Here is a 22,641-nt window from a genome sequence, read left to right on the forward strand (position 1 = left end):
GGTTTCATGTCTTTCTCATTTAACTGACACTTGTCTGCATCTACATCTAGCTACGTCTAGCTTGTTGCTTTACTGCTAGTGACTAAAGTAGTAGCTGGCACACAGTAGGTGCTCGACAGGTAAGAACTGAGCACCTACTGTGTGCCAGGTCCTTTCTCAGACAAAGGGGATTCAGTACTGAGCAAGAGACTATCCTGGTCCCTAAGGTGCTTACATCCTAGGGAAGGGATCAAGGGAAGACAAAAAAGTAAACAAACAAAATTTAAGACAGTGGAGGGTCCAGTAAAAATGCAATATGATGGAGAGGTGGTCAGGGCTCCTCTGTGGGGCAGATGGCTCTCACTGGCCAAGTTGGTTCATAAACAATGCATGTGCACAAAAATGCCCACGGCATGACCACCGGGCTGGGAGGAGGATCCAGGAGGGTTCCTGGCAGCAAGCGGTGCAAAGGCCCTGGGGCAGGAAGTTTAGCTCGATCAATGTTTGTTGACCAAATGAACGACAGATAATTCTAGAAGGACTTGGCTGCACGGATTCGGCAGTGGAGGGCATGGAGCAGGGCAGTCCCTACTGGTCTTGGAGGTTGGGCAGAAGGTTGGCAGCTCAGATGAGAGAAGGGAGTTCCCCTAAGAGGGACCGGTTTGTTCCAATCTGGGGACAGGACCCACCCAGGGACCCTGAGCTATCTCGACCCGACGTCCGGTGACTCTGAAGAGAAACAGTCCACGAAAGTAGGGAAGAGGTCGCGGCACAGCCCAGACACCCGAGACTTTGGCCTTTGTCCCCTGCAGGCCGGAAAGCACACGACAGAGATAACGGTCCTCCCGCCCCGCCCCCAGCCGGCGCCTCACTGGCCCTTGGCCCTGTCTGTCAGTGCTGTCCGCCAATCAGCGCCCGGGGCTGGGCGGAGCGCTCCCGCGGCCTATTTCAGCATCTTTTGGGGGTGGTGGCCGGGCACAGCCAGGAGCCAGCGGAGCCGGGGGCGCTGCGCCGGGTGGGTGGACCTCAGGCTCAGAGCAGAGGCCCAGGCGCGTCAAGCCCAGCTGGCCTGGCCAGGCCCATGGATGGGGACCTAGCTGGAAAGGTGAGCCCTCGTGGGGGCTCCAGGACCCTCCGCAGCCAGAGCCGGAGGGAACCGCGCCCATCGTGCCGATGGGAAGACCGAGGCCGGGACGGCGGGCCGTGGGCGAGGCCGGCCTCCCTCCTGGGCCACTCCCGCCCTTTCTCCAGGCCCCTCTGCCGTCTCGAGGGGCTCGGCTGGGCAGGGAGTGCAGGCAGGGCGGCCCGGGCCTCTCTCCAGTGGTTTTTAAAGAACTCGGCCCTCGCGGCTCTGGTGCCCCACCGTCCAGATTCGGGGGTGAGGCCAGAGGGCAGCAGCCGCCGGCCCAGCTTGGGGCTGAGCTGCGCCGCAGCTGGGGTGGTGCGGAGGGAGGCGCGGGCGACCCTCACGCGTCCCTCCCGCGTCCCTCCCGCCCCAGATGGCTTCCCCCGCCGGTGCCATGGGCCCCATGGACAGCCTGGAGCTCCTGGACCTCCTGTTTGACGGGCAGGATGGCGTCCTGAGACACGTGGAGCTGGCCGAGGGCTGGAGCCTGGCCGACCCGGTGAGGAGAGCCTGGGCCACCGCGCGGGGCGGCAGCCCACTGGGGACCCTGCGCAGCGCACGGCCCACCTCGCCCCGTTCCCATGAGGCGCAGTTTTTCAGGCAGCATTTGTGCCCCGGTACAGGCGCGCGTCGGGGCTCAGAGAGGGCCAGGAACTCATCCAGGGTCACTCAGCAATTTGGAACTAAGGCCAAACTCAAACTTGCGGGTGTGCCTCACTCTTCTCCGTGCTGGTCCTTTACTGCGCCGGAGCCCCAGTAACCCCGGGATCCAGGGGCTTGCTACACCTTGGGGAAGGCCGCCTCTCATTCCCGCCTCCCTCTTCCTGGCAGCAGGTGCTGCCCGGCTCAGACTCCGACGACTTCCTGAACTCCATCCTGGGCCCTGGAGACTCCGTTCCCAGCTCTCCCATCTGGTCCCCTGCGGCCAGTGACAGTGGCATCTCTGAAGACCTTCCCTCTGACCCTCAGGACACCCCTCCACGAAGTGGGCTGGCCACCACCCCACCCAGCTGCCGTCCCACTGAGCCTGGCAAAGGGCCCTGTCCCTCCTACCTGCCCGGGCCTCCCTGCCCCGCCGGGCCCTCAGGGCCCCAAGTGCTGGAGGCCTCCGTGGCCATAGACCTGGGTGAGTTGGGTGGTGGCCCTGCCTTGCTCTGGGGAGCGCGTTGGGGTCACTTTCTGGAGGGTTCCCGCCGCCGGCACCGCCGTGCCTGCTCCTAGGCAGGCGCCCGGCCAGAGCACAGAGTGCCCTCTTGGCTGGAGAAAGGCCCTGTCAGATGCCACCCGGCAGATCAACCATCATTCACTGGTGGGCCAGGCAGGGATGTGTGGCCACTGGGCTGTCCTTTGTCCTCTGAGTCTTGCGAGGAGCTCTGTGGGTCTGAGAGGTGAAGCCTCCTACCCGAGGCCACACAGCTCCACCCGGCCCGGGTCAGAGCGGGGCTGACTTAAGCAGGCTGCCCGCTCTCCGTGGGGCCAGGAGGGATGCAGCGGGTGGACCGGCCTCCCCCATCCTGCGGTGCGGACAAGGCCCCGCTGGCTGCCCACCAGACTAATCCCGGGCAGTGAGAGCCACTGGGTCCCGACTCCTTTAGCTCTTGGCACTGACAGATGTGCTGGATGAGGTGGGGTTCCATCTTAACTCCAAGGGGATGCTGTCCCCTCGGCCCCGGCCCCAGGACCCCCAGCTCTGTCAAGAGCCCTGAGCACATTGAGGCTGCTCACAGACTTGCTGGGGAGGCGGGTGGAGTCTGGGCACTGAGGCCTGACGCCCGCCTGACGCCTGCCTGTCCCTGTCCCCTCCTGCCCTGGTCAGACGTGTGGAGCGCAAGTGGCCTCTACACTGAGGAGCAGGTGGACGCGCCCTCTCGCTTCAACCTCACCGTGAAAGACCTCCTCCTGTCGGGTGTCGGGGACCTGGTGAGTGGCCAGGTCGGGCAGCAGGGAAGCGGGGGGGCTGGGAAGTGTCCAGGCTCCCCGCCGCTGGCCTGCAGGGCTGGGTCCATGGCCGCTCCTGGGGCTGCTGTGCACATGGGGAGCCCTGAGAGGAAGGAGGCCAGGAGGCCAGGAGCCACTGCTGGGCACTTGGTGTCTCCTGACGAGGCTGGCGGCCTTCACTATCTGAATTCAACTTTCAAGAAAATAGGCGTAGGTCTGGGGAGATAGCTCAGTTGGTAGAGTGCTTGCCTCGCAAGCACAAGACCCTGGTTCAATCCCCGGCACACACACACAAAAAGAAAACGGGCTGGAGGTTCCTGGTTGGCCCCACGAGCCCAGTGCTGCAGGTGTCCTGCTCTGGCCCTGCGGTCCTGTTCTGCTCACTGCACCCTGGTGGGGGGCCGTCCGTTCTGCCAAGGGCTTTGCACACCTGCAAGACAGGCCCCCGATTTTGCAGATGAGAAAGTCAAGGCCCAGAGAGGTTAAGCCATGAATCTAAAGTCACACAGAAAGCAGGTGGCCGAGTCAGGTTTGAAATTCCCTTTGTCTGCTGCCAAAGGTCATTCCGACAGTCTCCAGGAAGGGCCTCTGGTGCCTGGAGACACCGTGAGCATGGGCCACGTGTGTCCTTGGCCTCTGGGATCTCCCTGTCAGGGTGGAGGAGAGAGAGCGGGGGTTGCTGCAGGTCCAGGCTTCCTGGAGGTAGTGCTGCCGCAGCAGCCCTTGAAGGGTCAGCGAGGAGAAGGACCGTGTGGGCGGTGAGCGCCCCCAGCCCAGTGTGGGGGTGGACCCAGGGCCTGGGGGTGCCAGGCAAGGTCCGCCACTGAGCTGCGCCCCGGCCCATTTTATTCTGAGATCTTGCTGAGTTATCCGGCTGGCCTCCAACTCAGCATCTTCCTGCCTCAGCCTCCTGCGTAGCCGGAACAATAGGAGTGTGTCCCTCCCCTGGTGATGGCTGGCTTTTATAAATGCGTCCCTTTTCATGTGTTGTTTCCGGGGCTGCAGTCGGGGAGGGGGCCGCACTACTTTTCAGATGGAAGCTGGGTGGGCAGAGCAGTGGCCGGGCTTCTAGGTGTGGAGTTTGGACTGAGCTGTGGTAGATCACCCGCCGGGTGATTCATGGGGTGGAAGCAGCAGGAAGGGGAAGGGGGGGACAGGCAGGCAGTGTCCCCAGCCAAGTGCCCAGGCCAAGGTGACAAAGTCCAGCCTGCCAGGAGGGACTCTGCCATGTCCCCTTGGAGGGGGAAGAGCAGTGGGCAAGCGACAGCAGGGACGCCAGCTCACCTGCAGGACACGTGCCTCCCGCAGCCCCCCCCAGGCCTGCTTCCCTGCAGGGCGCTGCAGCCTGGGCGGGGCGGGGCTGACATCTCCACCCTCCGCCGGGGCTCGGGTTCCATGGTGTGCCCTGTTTAAGACTTGACACTCCGGGGACAGATGTCTTGCATGTTTTATGTTTATTTTTCATAATGGAAACTGAGGGTTTTTTTGAGAACCGGGCAGGCGAGTGCGCGCACTCGGTCTAGGTTCTGGACGGCCGTGGTGGAAGGGAGAATTTTCAAGCCCAGCTGCCACACGGCTCCCACACAGGCCCTGGTGTCTTCTTCCCCTGGCTCCCTCATGCTCCCTGTCCCTCCAGGCTCAAAGCCACACGCCACACACGATGCTGTTCTGCCCTTTATTTTGTTAACTTGGCATTTCATCAGGGCAATCCCTGTGTCAGGGTATGGAGGACGCCATCCTTCTTCTCCGCTGTGTAGTGCTCCATTACTCCTCTAGAGGCCACCGGTCTCCCTGCCTCCAGCTACATTCTTGTTTTTTTCTGCAGCAACAGCAGCACCTGGCAGCCTCGCTGCGACCTGGGAGTGGGCAGTGTCAGGAGCTGGTGCTGACGGAGGATGAGAAGAAGCTGCTGGCCAAGGAGGGCATCTCCTTGCCCACCCAGCTGCCCCTCACCAAGGTTCGGGGGGACACGCGGCCCCACTCTCTCCCTGTCCCTCGACACCTGTGGTGGTCTCCCACTTAGACCACAGCACTAGAACGTTAGGACGGAATTCCCACCGGAGCTCAGTCAGAGCAGCTGATGCTCCACCCCGCCCCCAAAGGTGAGCTGTAGGCTGAAGCAGCCGGGCTGGATGCAAAGAGCCCTCCTTTGTCCCTGCGTCCCCAACACGACTTGTGCCGGCCTCTCTGAGGTCAGAGCTTACAGTCGGAGCGCCCGCAGGCCAGGTGGGCCGTGCACACGGGTTCTGCGTTTCATCAACCTTAGACTCGGTTGCTAACTTTTTTCCCATCGGGAGAGTTCCCAGAAGAACCTCGCGCCTGTGGCCGTGCTCCCGGGGCCGAGCGCAGTCCCGGCGGCCGCCGAGTGCGCCGTCCCCTCGAGGACTTTGGTCGTCGGCTCCTTTTCCACTTTTAAAGATGTGGACGGACTTTATTTATGTGGTGCTGAGGCTGGAACCCGGCGCCCCGCCGCGCAGTCCCACCGCGCGCTGCCGCGGGCTGCACCCGGCGGGCCGCAGGGCAGGTGCGGCCTCCGCAGCGGCCACCAGGTGGCGCCGCCCGGGTGCGTCGTAGGTGCCGGGACGCGGCCCCGGGGCCTCCCGCGCACGGCGAGCCCGGAGCGGGCGGGCCGGGTGTGGCTCCGGGACGGCGAGGGCGCCCCCGGCGGCTCAGCCCGTGCGCGTTTCACCCGCAGTACGAGGAGAGAGTGCTGAAAAAAATCCGCCGCAAGATCCGGAACAAGCAGTCGGCGCAGGAGAGCAGGAAGAAGAAGAAGGAGTACATCGACGGGCTGGAGGCGCGGTAGGCGCGGCGCGGGGCCCCGCCTCCTGGTCGTCGCAGGTCCGCGTCCTGGAGTGGCCGCTCTCCGGTGTCCACGCGACGTTGTTCGCAGGCCCGCTGCGACGCAGTGTCCGGGGTTACGGCCTTCCAGTTCTTCCCGGTGTCTCCTTGGGACTTCTTATCAGAAGTTGTCCATTTTATCATTCTTATCAAATAATCGTTATAGGAATGATTCTTGCTCATGACCCTCATCAAATAATAAGTTCCCGCCTTTCCTTCCCAACCCATGATGTGCAATATGTGTGCTTGGCACTGGGGATTGAACCCAGGCGTACTTTACAGCCGAGCCACGTCCCCAGCCCTTTGCATTTTTTATTTTGAGACAGGGTCTTGCCAAGTTGCTTAGGGGCCTCACTTAGTGGCCGAGGCTGGCTTTGAACTTGCAGTCCTCCTGCCTCTGTCTCTGGCGTCGCTGGGATTACAGGCGTGGCCACCATGCCTGGCTATATCCTCCTTTTTTTTTTTTTTTGGTACAGGGATTGAACCCCAGGGTGCTTAACCACTGAGCCACATCCCCAGAACTTTTTATGTTTTATTTAGAGACAGGGTCTTGCTAAGTTGCTTAGGGCCTCACTAAATTGCTGAGGCTGGCCTCAAACTCAAAATCCTTCTGCCTCAGCCTCCCAAGCCGCTGGGATTACAGGCATGTGGCAACCCCGCCCCGCTCTGTCCTCTGTTTGTGGAGGGGCTTATTCTGTTGTTCTCTTACTAATGCTTAAGTGTGACTGCTTGGCGCTCAGCTGGATAAGAGCTATGCCTTTCCCTCTCAGCACTGCCTTAGCTGCATCCCACTTTTAGGGATGGAGGGTCTCACGCGTGCTGGGCAAGCATTATGCCGCCAAGCTGCATCCCCAGCTCCTTAAGGTTTTATTTTGAGACAGGGTCTCACTAAGTGTCCCAAGCTGGCCTCAAACTTGTGAACCTCTTGCTTCAGCCTCCTGAGCGGCCGGATGACAGGCCTGGTTTAAAGGAGCACTTCCCACAGGGGTTCATTCCCTCTCCAGCTTACTATGGCCTATTTCTGCAAAGGGACTCTCCATCCTTACGCACCCTCCTGGAGGACAAAGCTCACAGTTCTGTTTGCTACCTATGTGAAAAACAAGCCTATGGTCCGAGAGTCTCGGCCTGGAGATGAGGATTCCCCTAGGACCCCGTGCGCCCCTCTGTCGGGCGTCCACCCAGCTCACGCTCACGCTCAGTCCCCAGGTGGAGACTTCACGTCTCACTCGAGTTCCGACTCAGGGTGCTGGCGGGTTAGACGGCTGCCCAGCCCGCGCCCAGGCCCGGGAGGGGGCTTGCTTCTGCCCACCTTCCCCCCTTGGAGGTTTCGTTTCTCTTCGTGGGGCTGGGATGGAACGAGGGCGCATGCGTGCTCAGCACCTGCGCCAGCCCGGCCCGCGGTCCTGCCTCCTCTGAGCCCCTCAGTCGCTCTGCCTCACCTCATGCTCCAACCACACGCGAGCTGACCGGTGTCACTCCCGCCTCATAGCTCAGGGGACAGAGACCGATGAGGAGTGGCCCAGGTCACGGGAGGGCAGGGCTGTGGCTCGGGTCTCCAACTCTTCCTCTGGAAGCTTCACTAACTGAGTCCTGAGGCTTGGCCTCGACTGAAGCCCACCCCAACCTGGAGATGGGATCTGGGTTCAAGTCCCGGCCCTGCACAGGTGCCAAGGCGTGTGCCTGTGGTCCCCAGCTACCGGGGAGGCTGAGGTGGGAGGCTTGGCACTCTCTGGCTTGGGGCCCCCCTGGGAAACATGAGTGGGGACAGTTGGCGACAGGCATATTCTGAGAGTCACCGGGCTGTCATTCCTGTAGGATGTCAGCCTGCACTGTCCAGAACCAGGAGCTGCAGAGGAAAGTGCTGCACCTGGAGGAGCAGAACCTGTGAGTTCCTGTCGGGGGTGTGCAGGGGCGCAGGAGGAGGGGGAGCAGGGCAGGGAGGGCTAGGCAGGGCCAGAGGCCTGCAGGAGCAGAGCCACCATGCCCGTGCCAACCCAGCACCTAGCCCATACCCGCCAGAGTTAGGGTCACTGTGACCACAACAGGGAGGAAAACAGCCCCTCCACCAAAAGAACTGAGTCTATTAGGAGACGAGCTCAAGATGGACAAACCAGGTGAGAAATCCTTTGGGCAGTGATGGCCCCCGGGAGACACGGGGCAGAGTGACATGCTGGAGAGCCTGGGAGGCTGCTCCAAGGTGGTCACGTGTGAGGCAAGGCCTGAAAGACTAGAGAGAGCCAGCTGCCAAAGTACCTGGGGACAGTGTCCTTGGCACGGAGAGCCTTCTGTGCAAAGGCACTGGGGCAGGAGGAGCCTGTGTGAGCGGAGCAGAGGGAGGTGGAGGAGGGGGGAGAGGCAGGGCGGGCTTGGGCTTTGACTTCCGCCAGGGTGGGACACCTGCGGGTGGGAGAAGCCAGCTGACATCTGCCCTCTGGCCCTGTGTGGACCATGAAAGCAGGAGGTGGGCAGGAGGGGCAAGGGGACCACAGAGAGGCTGGGGTGACCTTCTCGAGAGGGGCGCAGCGGGACTTGAGAGGTGGAAGGAATGCAGACTCGGTGAGGCTGGGGACCCGGGACGTGGACCTGTTGGGCTCAGCCCGGGCCTCCTGCTCCCCCAAGGTCTCTGCTAGAGCAGCTGAAGAAACTCCAGGCCATCGTGGTCCAGTCCACCACCAAGTCAGTGCAGACCGGCACCTGTACAGCGGTGAGTCCCGTCCTGCCCGCGCCCTCGGGCAGAGGGCCGCAGAGCAGACTGTGCAGTGCTCAGGGCTCCGGGGCCTTGTTTTCCCTGCCTGGGAGAACTTGCTCTTTGGAAGGGGAAGGGGCGGGAGGTGACGCCCCTTCTCTGGCAGGTCCTGCTGCTGTCATTCGCCCTCATCATCCTCCCCTCCATCAGCCCTTTCGCCTCCAACAAAGCCGAAAGCCCAGGGGACTTTGCTCCCGTGCGATGTAAGTGGCTCCGCCCCGCAACCTCTTCCTGGCACACCCCCACCCTAGGACACCCCTGTGCTGCCGAGCTCCAAGGCTGGGGGCCAGGACTCGGACCCTGACCGCATCCCTCCTGAGCCCCCAAACTCTGCTCAGTCTTCTCCAGAACACTGCACAACGATGCCTCGTCCCGTGTGGCCCCGGACACCGATCCGGGTTCCGAGGCCCCGGGCTTCGAGGCCCCAGGCCCCTGGCCCGACGCTGGCGTGCCCCACAAAGGTTCTCCAGGCAGCCTTGGGACAGACTGGGGCTTCCTGGACATACTGGCGCTGGGCAGTTCAACGAAGGAGCTGGACAACTCGACCCTGGTCCTGGGCAACTCGACGGAGGAGCTGGGCCCAGCCACCCTGCTGGACTGGGTGGCGCCTGAGCCAATGCTCAGCACAGGACGTGCAGGGTTGGAGGCGGCGGGGGAGGAGCTGTGAGCATCCCCTGGATTTGCCTCCAAGTCCCTCTGCCAGGGCACTTTGGGGTGCTAAATGGACAGCGAGGCCCAGGCAGCAGAGGCGAGGCACAGACTCTGGTGGACACACTCATCCGCAGGGACTGATGGACGGAAACTGGGCCAGGGTGTGACCTCCAAGCCTGAGATATAACAGAGGCCCAGATGCACGGCTGGCCGCCTGCAGCTGATTCAGCCCCAGAGGCAAGAGCCCCGGCCACCCCCGCCCCTGGCCTCCCTGGCTCACTGGGGAAGGGAGCGGCCCAGCCTGCAGGGACCCTGGACTTCTGGACTTCAGAGTGGCCACAGCTCACAACCGCCCCTTTTCTAAGACTGCTGTGACCTTTAATAAAGTATTTTGACAGAACACAGCTGGTGTGGGGGCTAAAGCAGATATTGGGGTCCCCCGGGTGGAGGGGGTGAGGGTGAGGCTCTCCAAGCCCGGCGCACGCAGCTTCAGCACCTTGGAGAATGGTGCGGAGCAGGGCACGAGTTCCCAGGAGCAGAGCAGGACCTGGGGACCCGGGACCCTCTTCAGCCCATCCATGGAGGGGCTGCGCTTTGCACTCGGCTTATTTTAGATGAGAAAAGCGAGGCATTGGAAGTGACCAGGCCCGGGTCACAGGCAAGGCAGGAGGATGGAACCTGCCCCAGCCCCACCCCCACCCTGCAGGCTGTGCGCAGGTGCTGGGACCCAGATCTGGCGGCAGGGGTAAAATCAAAAGAGATCCTACAAAGGAAGACTATGCCCACGACCCGGGCCGCGCCCAGCCAGTGCCGGGCCTCAGGATGGGCAGGTGGGGCAGGGGAGGGACTTAGCCCTCCTCCGGGCCCCCTACTGCTCCACGAAGGGACCGAAACAGCTCAGGTGCAAGGAAGGAGTTCTGCTTTTATTGCATCGAAGATGTCGCGGGCCAGGTGGGCCCTCTCCCCGCGGCCCTGCAGTCCGCGGGGAGGTCTGGCTCCCCTTGGGGAGGGTCCCTGAAGGCGGCTTTGGAGACAGATCAAGAGCTGAAGAGGAGTGGGGCGTGTGCAGCGTCCCAGGGGGACCCGAGGGCCAAGGGAGCTCATCCCCATTTAGGCTGGAGACGGGAGGAGGGCGTCGAGCCACCCGCTCCCCAGAAGTTCTGAGTCGGAGGCCGGGGCAGCGGGGCAGCAGGCCCGGGGCTGGCTCTGCAGGCGGGCTCTTCCCGGGCTTACCAGAGAGGCCCAAGAGCCACCCCACAGTGGAGGGCCCACCTGACCTGGGTCTGGAGTCCTGCTTCAGTGCCCTGAGGTCCCCAAGGGACAGATACAGGTGACAGTGAGATGTAAGAAAAGGAGTCCACGGTTTCTAGAAGCCCTGGTCTGTGGCCCTGGTCAGCTGGGAGCCGCCTCGGCCTTCACCCTCTTGGGCGGCCTGCAGGAGGCGGGGCTGCCTGGCCGCTCCCTTTTGGGGCTGGTGGGCTTGCAGCCGTTGTGCTGGGTCCAGGGCTCCACGCTAGGCTCCTGCCCGGGGTCGGCGGGGGCTGGGCCATTGAGTCGGCTAGGGGGCTCCTCCTTGGGCTCCAGCTTGGGAGTGGGAGGGCGCGGCAGGGGTGGCAGGGCCCTGTCCAGCACACGGGGCCCGTCCCAGGCGGGGATCTCCAGCCCCAGGTGCTTCATGAGCCGGGTCATGACCTGGTCCACATAGCCATGGATGCGCAGGTCAGCATGGCGGTCCTGCAGGGCGAGAAGGGTCAGGTGGGGGCAAAGGGTGCGGGGCCCTGGGCAGGGGTGGGCTCGGCACCTACGTGCTTGGTGGGCTGGAGGTTCACGATGACCAGCCGGCCTCCCCGGCGCTTGGTGGCCAGCGGCAGGTTCCCACTGGGCCGGATTTGCAGGGAGGTGCCCAGGGTGATGGACAAGTCAGCGGTCCTGGGGCGAGGAGCATAGGCTCAGTCCTGTGTCCATGCCAGCCCTCTTCCTGCCAGGCGGGAGTGCAGCTTGCCCACCTCCATGCCTGCTGGGCGCTCAGAGCCTACTGGAGCCCCTGTCCCGTGTGGGTTGGTGGCTTTCTGCCCCACTCCCCAGTCGTCCACCCTCACCACAGGTGCATCGGGGTCACACCTGCTGGCCTCGTCGGCAAGAGCCAGGTCCCGGTCTGGCAGGGCATCTTCCCAGTCTAGGATGGTGTCTCTCAGCTCCCCCCTGTGAGGGCAGGGGAGGGAGTCAGCCGGTTCTTCGCCCGCCCCCCAGGGCCGGGTAGGGGAGGGTCACTCACCTGCAGGCCCGCAGCCCCCTTGCCTTGGTCATGGTGCAGAGCCGGCCGGTGGCCTTGAGGCCCATGGTGCCCACAACTGTGTCCCGGACATACTGCCTGCACCAGGGAGAAAGGAAGCAGGACGGGGTCTCCTGAGCCCCTGAGCTCCCCTGGGCAGAGTGCTTGTGCTTTCCTGAGATGCGACCAGAACCAGAGCAGCGCACAACACAGGAAGGAGGGCCCTTCCGGGACGCCTGGGACAGGGTGCTGCAGACACCCAGGCACGGGCAACAGGCGGGCTTTCGGCAGGTTCCCGCGAAGGAGCCCAGCGACAGCTCAGGGAGTGGAAGGTGCCACGCTGATTCACCGCCCAGAGGCGGGGATTCCCAGTGGTCAGCGCTTGCCTAGCATGAGCAAGAGGGGCCCTGGGTCCATCCCAGCACCACAAAACCAAACCCAAACCCAAACACTGCAGCTCTGGAAGTGGCTCATGGCCCACAGACAGCTCAAGGGTCAGAGCAAAGGGCAGGATGTTTGCAACTCCAAAGGTCAGCTGCCCAGAGTGGGGGTCACTCCCTGTTGTGGGCTGGACTGTATCACCCAAAAGGACATGCTGAAAGCTTAAGCCCAGTAATCCAAAGGGTGCCTTGTCTGAAGTGGGGTCCCTGTGGCTGTAGTTAGTTGAGACAGGGTCCTAGTAGAGGAAGGTGGACGATTGGTCCTTCAAGAAAGGAGAAGACACACAGAGGAGACGTCCATGTAACCTTGACCATGGGGGCAGAGGCCGGGCCATAGGGGAGGAGCTACAGAGCCCAGGATTACGGCCACACCAGAAGCTGAGAGGGCAGGAGGGCCCGGCAGTGTGCAGCGCGGCCCTGCGAGCACCGCGCCTGGAGTGTGAGCACACCTACATTCTTCGAAGCCACACACTGTGGTCTTCCGCAACAGCGGCCCCAGTAAAGAGGCCCCCCAGCTCTCCCGAGGCTGTGCCCACTCGTCCCCTGCCCCTGGGTTTCTGGGAGCATCAGACTGGACTCAGGCCCTCTACCTCTGGTCACCTTCACCATCTCTCCTGCTACACTGCAGCGGCCTGGCCCCGCCCCCCGCAGGCACAGCCAACCCGGCCCCGCCCCGCACGCACAGCCAACCCGGCCCCGCCCCGCACGCACAGCCAGCCCGGCCCCGCCCCCGCACGCACAGCCAACCCGGCCCCGCCCCCGCAGGCACAGCCAACCCGGCCCCGCCCCCGCACGCACAGCCAACCCGGCCCCGCCCCCGCACGCAGAGAGAGCACGGCCCCGCCTCGCCCCGCCGACACTCACGTTTTGCACTTGACACACTCTTCTACAAACATGTTCCCGTGCAGCTCAGCCAGCTTGTCTCTGTGGAAGAGGAAGGAAGAGGCCTGCTGGTGGGGCCTTCCTGGATTCCCAGGCTTGGGGCCTGGGGCTAAGCCCTCCTCTGGGAAGCCTTCCCTGGCCCTGCATCTGTAAGATCTACCTACATCCGCTAGCTTCTGGTTCCCTCATCCATGCGCTGTGTATCCCTGAGCAGGTGGCCTAACCTTCCTGTGCCTGAGGAATCATTAACCCCATGGCTGACCCCACCTCTGCAGATGGGCAGCCATTCTCTTCATAAAATGTCTGCCTGCTTCCACAAGTGTAGGGAGCCTGCTGGGTCACGGGGTTTAAAGGGCAGGATTCCGATTCCCAGGGGGCAATGAAAGAAACATGGCACGCGTGACCCTGGAGCACAGGTTTTGGGGGCAGGGATGTGAGAGCGAACCTGTTGCTATCACTTTCCAGCTCAGTGGCCACGAGCGAGCCGCTTAACCTGTCCGCCTCAGTCCCTCTCTCTGTGGAATGGGACAATGACGTCCAAGTCCTGGGACGTCGCAGGTCCCAAACGAGAGGCCTCCCTCTCCGCCTCGGGGTGTCCCTGCTCCAGCGCCACCGCCAGAGGAGCCCTGCTCACCTCCCTTCAGGGCCACAGCTGCCCCCACCACCCCACGTTCTCCAGAACGGCGACCTCCAGCTGACCTGATCCGCTGACCCTGCTTTCTGCCCGCTTCTGCCCCACCACGCAGAGACCCCAGGGAGGCAGGGGACAGTGCTGTCTGCCTGCTTCTGCCCACGTCCCACCCCGGACAAGCGTGGCACGTAGTAGGTGCTCAGTAAGGGAACACCTGTGCGGGGGGACTGGGTGCAGCTTGTGCCCAAGAGGCCGCCTGGTGTCTCCAACCGGGCAAAGCTCCAGGGTGGGTGCTGCGGAAACGCACGGGCCACAGCGCGAGGACCTTCCTCGCCCAGGCTCCCACAGGGCCGCCAGGAGCTTCGCGCAGCCACAGGCAAGGACCAGGCACACAGAGGAGGTGGGCCTCCTCTCCTCTCGCATGGCACGCATGGCACGCATGGCACGCATGGCACGGGGAGGGGGGGAAGGGGTCTGGCTCCACCCTCAGCACCAGAGAGCACCTGAAACCCAGCAAGCTGCAGGCTCAGACCTGCCCTGCCCCCTGCCACACCTGAGGGTGCCACACCTGGGGGGAGTCACATCAGAGGGAGCCGCACCTGAGGGAGTCACATCAGAGGGAGCCACACCTGAGGGGAGTCACACCTGGGGGGAGTCACACCTGGGGGGAGTCACATCAGAGGGAGCCACACCTGAGGGGAGTCACACCTGGGGGGAGTCACACCTGGGGGGAGTCACATCAGAGGGAGCCGCACCTGAGGGGAGTCACACCTGGGGGGAGTCACATCAGAGGGAGCCACACCTGAGGGGAGTCACACCTGGGGGGAGTCACATCAGAGGGAGCCACACCTGAAGGGAGTCACACCTGGGGGGAGTCACATCAGAGGGAGCCACACCTGAGGGGAGTCACACCTGGGGGGAGTCACATCAGAGGGAGCCACACCTGAGGGGAGTCACACCTGGGGGGAGTCACACCTGGGGGGAGTCACATCAGAGGGAGCCACACCTGAGGGGAGTCACACCTGGGGGGAGTCACACCTGGGGGGAGTCACATCAGAGGGAGCCGCACCTGAGGGGAGTCACACCTGGGGGGAGTCACATCAGAGGGAGCCGCACCTGAGAGGAGCCACACTTGGGGGAGTCACACCTGGGGGAGCCGCACCTGAGGGGAGTCACACCTGGGGGGAGTCACACCTGAGGGGAGTCACACTTGGGGGGGTCACACCTGAGGGGAGTCACACCTGGGGGGAGTCACATCAGAGGGAGCCACACCTGAGGGGAGTCACACCTGGGGGGAGTCACATCAGAGGGAGTCACACCTGGGGGGAGTCACACCTGAGGGGAGTCACACTTGGGGGGGTCACACCTGAGGGGAGTCACACCTGGGGGGAGTCACATCAGAGGGAGCCACACCTGAGGGGAGTCACACCTGGGGGGAGTCACATCAGAGGGAGCCACACCTGAGGGGAGTACACCTGGGGGGAGTCACATCAGAGGGAGCCGCACCTGAGGGGAGTCACACCTGGGGGGAGTCACACCTGAGGGGAGTCACACTTGGGGGGGGTCACACCTGGGGCGTTCTGCCTCCACCCAGCGAGACTGCTCTGAGGGGCAGCCCCTCCCAGCGGCTGAGAAGACCTAGGAGCCCCAGGCTGGGGACAGGGGCCTGAGGGCAGCAGATGTGCCCGAGTGGGTGAAGCCTGGGCCCTGGCTCCCGGCAGGCTGGCCGGAGTTACCTGGGGAAGCCGGAGCGCACGTGCAGCCCGTCCACGTTCTGGCTGACCAGGAAGCGCAGGAGGCCGACGCGCTCCAGCTGCACCAGCGCCATGTGGGTCTGCGTGGGCCGCGCGCTCTCAAAGGTGGTGTCGAACTGTGGGGCCAGGCCCCGCTCCTCCATGGTCCAGACGCCGCGGGGACCCCTGAGGGTGGCAGGTGGGAGGGTTTGGAGAGAACGGGGGAGGGCACAGCAAAGGGGCCGGAGGCGGAGCCGGTGACAGAAAGAGGTGACAGAAAAACATAGAGACAGGCAGGAAAATCAGAGGACAGAGCAGATCGGACAGAAAACAGCACAGGGAAATAGAGAGAGAGAGAGACAGGAAAGGAAGGGGGTGGGCAGGGAGCCAGGGAGGGGGCACAGGACCAGGAACTGACCCTGCAGCTCCGCCAATGCCGCCTGCCCCCACGGAGCCTGGCCCCCCTGGTGATGCTGGGGTCCCAGTGGACCCAAGCCCTGCCCCATCTTAGGGATCTTATGGGGGAGACAGGTGGATTCTGGCCCTCAAGCCCAGCAGGGTCAGTCCTGAGCCAGAGGGAGGGACCCGAGCTGGGGAGCAGCAGAGCTGGCTCCGTGGGGGTGTGGGAGGGGAGGGAAGGAAGGTCACTCAGACGAGGGTGAGTGCTGGGGGGCTGGCACCTGCCTGAGTGTGGGGAAAGCCGAGGGGCCCGGGGGCTGCGGCGGGAGCAGGGAGGGAGGGCCGGGCCAGGAGGGCTCCCCTCCCGCCCGGGCGGGCACTGGAAGGTGGCAGCGGGAGCCGGGTGGGAATGATTCAGGCTCGGGATCCACCGTCCTGGGAGAATCTGGGCCTGGGGCCCAGGAGGCTCAGGAAGAGAAATGAAGGCAATTTCCTGCTCCTTGGAAAAGGGCACAGGCTTGGCCACTACGGGGCCACCGGTCTGAGACTCCTGCTCTTCAGCAACAAGACTCGTGTCTAAGGTAGTTGCTGGCCTCGGGGGCCAGGTTAGGCAGCACCTGGTCTCACATCCCCAGAAGAGGAGACAGGCTCCCAAGGCAAAGCTGCTTGCCTGACCCTGTCCTCGCTGCCAGGGAGTGCAGAGCTGACTGTCCCTGGGCAACGGAACCCTCGTGTGACCAGGCACGCTGCCCCTCAGTGTGCGGTCTGAAGGAGACCACACTTCCCAGCACCCCTTGCAGTTGGGCAAGGTCAGGGGACCAGGTTCTGGCCGGTGGGGGGCAGGAAAGTTGCTGTGGTTTCAAGGGAGCTCTCTGCACCCAGGGGTCTTTCCTCCCTGTACCCAGCACCCAGCCTGGGGGGCACAGGATGGATCTGGTGGGTGGCGGGCCTGCTGGGTGTCCCTCGCACTCAGACCTGAAGTCAGGGATGCCGGAGGCGGTGCTGATGCCAGCCCCCGTGTGGAACACCACGCTGGAGGACTGCCAGACCAGCCTGGCCAGCTGCCACACCTTCCGCTCGAGCTCCTCAGGGGGGTCGAAGACCTGTCCAGTGAGAGAAGGGCCAGGTCAAAACAAGACCCCGGAGTGGAAGGGTCAGGTCACAGGATGACCTGTCCCCGCTGCACCCCGGGGAAGAGAATGGACAGTAAAATGCAGCCTGTGCTCGCGGTCCTTCCTCTGCCCACAGCCCTCCATGGCTCCCAACTCCCGCCTCCCTGGGGTCAGGTGCTCCCTGTGCCCAAAAGGCTCCCCCTTCGCCTCTGTGGGGCTCCGGCACCGGTGATGCCTCCCTGCTGGAAGGAGGGGGCCCAGTCTGTCTCGCTGCCTGCTCTGCCCCCAACACCGAGAGCACACCTGGCGCACAGTGGTTGCTCAGTGCGACCTCCTGCAGCAGACTGGACGGCAGCAGTCCCAGGAGCGGGGGTCCTGAAGACCCCACTCCAGGGAACGGACGCCTTTCCAGGACGGTGTAAGGAGAGGAGTCGCTCAGAGCCCAGGTCCCACCAGTGTGGAGAGGACAGCTTCTCCCTGCACGCCTCCTGTGGCTGGACGATCTCTGCCACTAGCCATGCAGGCCCCTCCCACGCTCAAAACCCTGCCCATTCCCCCCGGATCAAGTGCCAACTTCCCAGCCCGGCATTTGAGTCCTAGTCTGGCGTGGTGTGCTTATGCCGGCCTCCCGCCTTTGCCCTGCCGTTTCTTCCGCTGGAATCACATCCCCCTTCTCTCCCATCAGCCGGGCAGACCTTCCCCGACTCGGGTCCCTTTCTCTGTCCCGTTCCCGCCTCCCTGGGAAGTCCCTCCCATTGTCTAGCCGGGGTGCCTCCTGATATTCCCACAATGCCCCGCAACCGTCCGGCCCCTCCCAGCCCGCGGCCGTGGGGACGGCCTCTGGGGACCCCGCCGCTCTAACCTCGGGGAGGCCGCACTTGCCCTTATCCGCATACGGCGATAGGCCGGCCGCGTAATTCACCGACATCGTCGCCGTCCCGACGGAACAATAAAGTTTCCCTTGTTGAGGCCGTTTCCGCCGGAAATGGAGCCGCGGAGGCGGGTACCGCCTTCCGGCCCACCACTCCCCGCAGGCGCACGGGCAGCTAGTGACGCCGCAGGCGCCATCTTTAGTGCTGGAAGAGAGTAGCTACTTGGTTATGTGGGTCCTGGGGCCTGGCAGGGCTGCGCAGTGACCCCGGTGGGAAACCACTCACATGAGAGTGCTCCAATCACCCCCAAAATGAGGGAACGAGCGACCAAAGCCACTCCCCCCTTTTTACAGACTAGGAAACTTCATGAGAACAGTGCCATAGAAAAGGGACCTAGGACCCCTGTGCAAGAGAGGGTCTCAAGGTCACTGAGGTGTCTGAAGGCCACCCAGGGCAGCTTCAGCAGGGCAGGCCGCCACTGCACCACGAGGAGAAACTGCTCCTGGTCGATGGGCCGGTGGCTTGAGGGCTCTGCAGTCCTTGCTTAGCACACCGACGTTACCCTTCTCGCTGGCGATGGACACAAATTATGGCCAGGCAATGGTGACACCTTGTGATTGGGTGTGATGGGGATGCAGAGGGCACAGGGCCCGGAGGGGATTCAGAGGCACACCCGGCCCAGCCTGGGGACTTCTGGGAGGGCCGCCTGGAGGAGGGTTGTTGCAGCAAAGGTCTGAAGACTGAGTAGCAAGGGGATGGCAGAGTTGGTGCATGGGGGTGACACGAGGGGCCGGTGAGTGTTCCTGGTAGCAGGGACCCAGGGATCCAGGGGAGAAGCTGGGAGGAGAGGTAGAGCAGCTCCTTCCAGAAACTGAGCTGTCCGGGGTGAGAGGGAAGAGCCTCGATTCCTCCCTCCAGGCCCTTTGGCCAACAGGCAGCCCACTGCCAGCCCGTCTCCTCCCTCAGCACATCCCCAGCCCCTTGGGGCGCCTGCCGCTCAGAGCTGATCAGGTTTCAGAGCCGAGCAAGCGCTGGAAGCTGTCGGTGCGAGCTCGTGGCCCAGCTGGAAGTGGGTAACCAGAGCCGCATTGGGCGCAGGGCCCTGGAGCTGCAGGAGGTAGGAGAGGAAGAGGGTGAGGGAGGCCCGGGGTAGAGGCTCCCGTACGGCCAGGAGCCCTGGGGGAGAAGGGAGAGGCTTGTGGGAGTTCCAGCCTCAAGGAGCCGGGACACCTGCGTGCACGTTCCTAGCACTGCCTTCCCGCGGGCGGTACCTGGCTGGAGACGCCTGTCCTGCTGCATCCTGGCAGCCCACCACGTTCTCCTTGCTTACCATCATCTCTTCCCGGAAGCCGCTCCCTAAAATCAGAGGGCCCTGCCTGTCCCCAGCTGCTAACCCCCCCTGCCCAGGCAAGGCATGGGCCTCTCTCCTGCTGTCTTATCACGCCCCCTTGGGTGGGATGCAGGAATGGGCGGGGGCGGTGGTGAGGGAGCAGTACATCGCTTGCTGCAGGGGTGACTAGAAGAACCGGTGGGAGGGTGAGAGTGAACAGATGGCCGGGCGGCAGGTGGGCAGCTGGGTGTGGAGATGGCGGGGAGGGAGATGGTGGCTGGACGGCGGGATGGACCTGTGGGTGAAGCATGGCTAAGGGTGCTGAGGCCCCAGGACGGGACGCGTGAGTCGGGCGGCGAGGGGCCGGCTCACGGGGGAGAGTGGAGGTGCACCGGCGCCCAGCAGCAGGAGGGCTGGGGGGGTTGTGGGCAGGCCATTGCACCCGCTCCCTGCTGGAGGGCAGACGAGGAAGCGCCTCCAAGGGGACCCATCCAGGACTCCAGGAGCCCCTTGCACACTGGCAACCCCTCCAGCTGCTCCTGCCTGGCCGCCTCAGCCACGGGTGCTCGGAACGGACCAGGCCCAGGTGTGCCTGTGCAGGCACGTGGCCATTGCTCAGACCCCTGATGTGGCAAGGGGCTGCCATTCTCCCAGGGAACAGACTGACCTAGGGGCTGAGCTGTGAGGAGGTTCTCTCACTGCAGAGGGGCCTGAGCCCTGGGGCCAGTGCTCAAGAAGCCCCTGCTGGGGAAGGCAGGACCAGCCCAGCCCTCCCTCCCAGCCGAGCCAGGGCAGAGGCAGAGGAAGAGACCCAGCTCGGGGAGGGCAGCTACTTTCGGGAGTCAGAGCCCTTCCTGGAAGTGAGAGGCAAAGTTGATTGAAGCATGGGATTTTGGAACTGGGTTGTGAAGGATGAATAGGAGTTTATCAGAGAAGTGGAAGAAAGTCAGTCTTGACTACAGTAACCACACAGGTAAAAGCTTGGAGACCAACTTGATCTGCACGGCCAAATGAAGTACTGCTGAACTACCTTTACTGAGCCCCTACTGTTTGCCAGACTATGCTAAGGACCTCTCTGGAATTTGACCACCAGTTGGTCAAGTAGAAAATATTGCCGAGCACAGTGGTCACACCTATTATCCCAGTTGCTTAGGAGGCTGAGGTGGGAGGATCATAAGTTTGAGGCCAGTCTCAGCAACTCTGTGAGGCCCTTTCCAAAATAAAAAATAAAAAGGGGGCTGGTAGATCACCTCTGGGCTCAATTCCTAGTACAAAAAGAAAAAAAGAAAAAAAGAAAAAAAAAAAGAATTATCTCCCTCATTTTATAGACGAGGGAGGTGAAACTCAGAGAGGGCAAATAACCTGCCAAAAGATGCATAGCAGGTAGGAGATGGAGCAGGTCCCTTTCTTGCTCCAGGGGCCAGAAGTGCCCAGGGAGAAGTGGAGGAAGTAGTCCTCTTTCAGAGGGGGAGGCAGCTAAACTGCCACCCACCAGGACTGGTGTCCCTCACCCTATTCCACCCCTGCCCTTCCCAGGTGGCCTGGGAGACGCAGGAACACCAGACACTGGCAATGAAGACTCTTCGGGCTCGATTTAAGAAGACAGAGGTGAGTCTGAGGGTTCCCAGATGCTCAGCAACCCCAAACTAAGGCTCCTGCCTCCCCGGACTTGGCTGAAGACACGGTGGGACTCTGACTGTGGTCCCCTGCTCCTCAGCAGGGTTCTCTCTACCCAGCTTTGGTAAGAACAGGGCCCGATGCTCAGAACTCTTGAGGGCTCCTCCCTACCCCAGGGTCAGCATATTGACCTCCAGCCTCTGCCCACTGTGCTTTCCTGTCCTCTCCCCTGGCCCCTGCCGCCGTGACCTCCCACACTCTCTCTGTCCCCGTGGCTGCCCCTCGCACCTTCTCCAGTAGTGCCGCGGAGGGTCTCTGGCCTACCAGCCACGGCGACCAGGGGCTTTTCTGAGGACGCAGTTTCTCAGAGTCCTGAGCTCACCTCCCAGCGTTTCTTCAGCAGATGTCTGTGTGGGATGCGGATCTAGGAATCGGCCTTGGAGAGGGCGAGGAACCCTGCCAGGCATTGCTGACAGCTGTGGGGAGACGAGTATCAGAGGAGAGAGGCCAGAGGGGTTGCGGATTTTGCGGCACAGAGACAAATACAGCGGGAAGGATTCCAGGCCCAGGAAGCAGGAGCGTAGTCAGGAAGCCCTGGAGGAAGCCATACCGGGGCAGAGATTGGGAGCAGAGGGGGTCAGGGCCTGTGGGGGTGGGCTGGCTGCCCTTGCGTCCTTGGCCTGAATCCCAGAGAGGGACGCCCTTTGCCCCGTCCCCCGGCCCCTCCTGGTGACCCAGGGAGCAGCCAGCATGTGGGCTGCCCCAAGGCACAGGCAGAAGGAACCCACGGGAAGCTCAGCGCGTTGGGCAGCCAGCCTCCCTGAGCAACTCTGTGCCTGGCCTGGGTCCACTTGGCTTGTCGCCGATCGGGAAGCCCAGCCTGGAGAGGCTAACTCACCTCTCGTGTCACCAGGCAAGGTGGCTAAGAGGAGGCGCAGACTCCAGGACATGGTCTTCCTTCTGCCTGGTGTAGCCTCCCCACCGTGGTGTGGGGACAGCACGCAGGAGCCGGCTGGGCCTGCCTGGGGCTCTGGGAATCACCAGCACCTTCTCTGGGCAGGAGCGAATGTGGGGAGAGCTGAGGCCGGAGAGGCTGAGCACCAGGAAGGAGCGGAGCTCTGGCTTTGACTCTTCCTACTCGCGGTGACTCTGGTTGTGTCAACACCCTCTTTGGCCTCCCTCCGTCCCAGTCTGTTTTACTATTTTATTTATTTTTACTGTGGTGTTTCCGAGTGGTGCTCACTTTGGTACTGCGGACTGGACCTGAAGGTCCTTTACCCCTGAGCCGCATCCCCAGCCCCTACCTCCGTCTCCGGAGCCACTGGGATGACAGGCGTGTGTCACTGCACCTGGCTGTTTTTTTTTTTTTTTTTGTTTTTGTTTTTAACTTATTATTATTTTTTAAATTTAAGTTAACACCACTGAGTTTATTTATTTGTTTTTTCCTGGGGGGGCGGTGCTTGGGACGGAACCCCGGGCGGGCACATCTAGCCCAGTACTAACCAGCGAACTCCAGCCAGCCGGTTTTCATTCTTACGTATTTGAATTCAAACACTCTGAAGAGCTGCGGTGCGCTTTGCAGACGCGGCGAGGAAGGCGCTTTGACGGTGGTAGTGGGCCGGGAAGGGAGGCTCAGGGGGCGTAAGAAGTCGCTGGGGCTGGGCGCAGCTCAGCGGAGGCAGCCTTGCACAAGGCCCTGGGTTCCATCCCCAGCTCCGCAATAAAAGGAGCCAGGAAGCCGCTGGGATCACACACTGGGAGACAGCTGCCTCCGCGGGCCGCGGCAGTGAACCTGGACCTGACGGGGCGCCTGGGAGAGTGCAGGCAGGCGTGCCTGAATGGAGACCTAGAGGGACTGGAGGAAGGGCTCGTTCGCCACCTAAACACGCAGCACCAGGTCGGCCTCACTCTCCGCGGAAGGTGCTCGAGTTCTTCCTCCCGTTTGGTTGAATTATTGGGTTCACACCTCTCCCCGGGAATTCCCAAGAAGTCCTCGCCAGGGGTAAACTAAACCGTACCACCGCGTAATTTCCAAAGCAGGACTTGATGTAAATCACGTCTTGCAAAAAGTT

At 62.9% G+C, this 22,641-nt stretch overlaps 2 protein-coding genes across 5 annotated transcripts; one reads left to right on the forward strand and one right to left on the reverse strand.

Moving 5' to 3' along the window:
* Positions 1 to 924: 924 nt before the first annotated feature.
* CREB3L3 (cAMP responsive element binding protein 3 like 3) lies at positions 925 to 9,681 on the forward strand. Of its 2 annotated transcripts, none has more exons than XM_079116196.1 (10): positions 925 to 1,084; positions 1,479 to 1,604; positions 1,937 to 2,231; positions 2,922 to 3,025; positions 4,869 to 5,000; positions 5,739 to 5,845; positions 7,700 to 7,768; positions 8,504 to 8,588; positions 8,737 to 8,833; positions 8,969 to 9,681. In XM_079116196.1, the coding sequence occupies exons 1-10, from the start codon at positions 1,061 to 1,063 to the stop codon at positions 9,295 to 9,297; spliced, it is 1,368 nt and encodes a 455-aa protein (XP_078972322.1). In that variant the 5' UTR covers positions 925 to 1,060; the 3' UTR covers positions 9,298 to 9,681. The 2 variants fall into 2 exon arrangements, with proteins under 2 accessions (XP_078972322.1, XP_078972323.1); XM_079116197.1 differs by having other exon boundaries at positions 1,940 to 2,231.
* A 502-nt stretch (positions 9,682 to 10,183) lies between these two features.
* Positions 10,184 to 17,750, reverse strand: SIRT6 (sirtuin 6). Of its 3 annotated transcripts, none has more exons than XM_079114490.1 (9): positions 17,613 to 17,750; positions 16,614 to 16,741; positions 15,243 to 15,425; positions 12,858 to 12,917; positions 12,182 to 12,256; positions 11,557 to 11,652; positions 11,403 to 11,483; positions 11,087 to 11,210; positions 10,184 to 11,015 (listed from the first exon to the last, which is right to left on the reverse strand). In XM_079114490.1, exons 1-9 carry the CDS (start codon positions 17,676 to 17,678, stop codon positions 10,674 to 10,676), a joined length of 1,155 nt encoding a protein of 384 aa, XP_078970616.1. In that variant the 5' UTR covers positions 17,679 to 17,750; the 3' UTR covers positions 10,184 to 10,673. The 3 variants fall into 3 exon arrangements, with proteins under 3 accessions (XP_078970616.1, XP_078970618.1, XP_078970617.1); XM_079114492.1 differs by lacking the exon at positions 17,613 to 17,750 and adding an exon at positions 17,446 to 17,470; XM_079114491.1 differs by lacking the exon at positions 12,182 to 12,256.
* Positions 17,751 to 22,641: the final 4,891 nt, after the last annotated feature.

Source organism: Sciurus vulgaris (genome assembly GCF_902686455.1).
Source record: "Sciurus vulgaris genome assembly, chromosome: 16".
Lineage (NCBI taxonomy): Eukaryota > Metazoa > Chordata > Mammalia > Rodentia > Sciuridae > Sciurus > Sciurus vulgaris.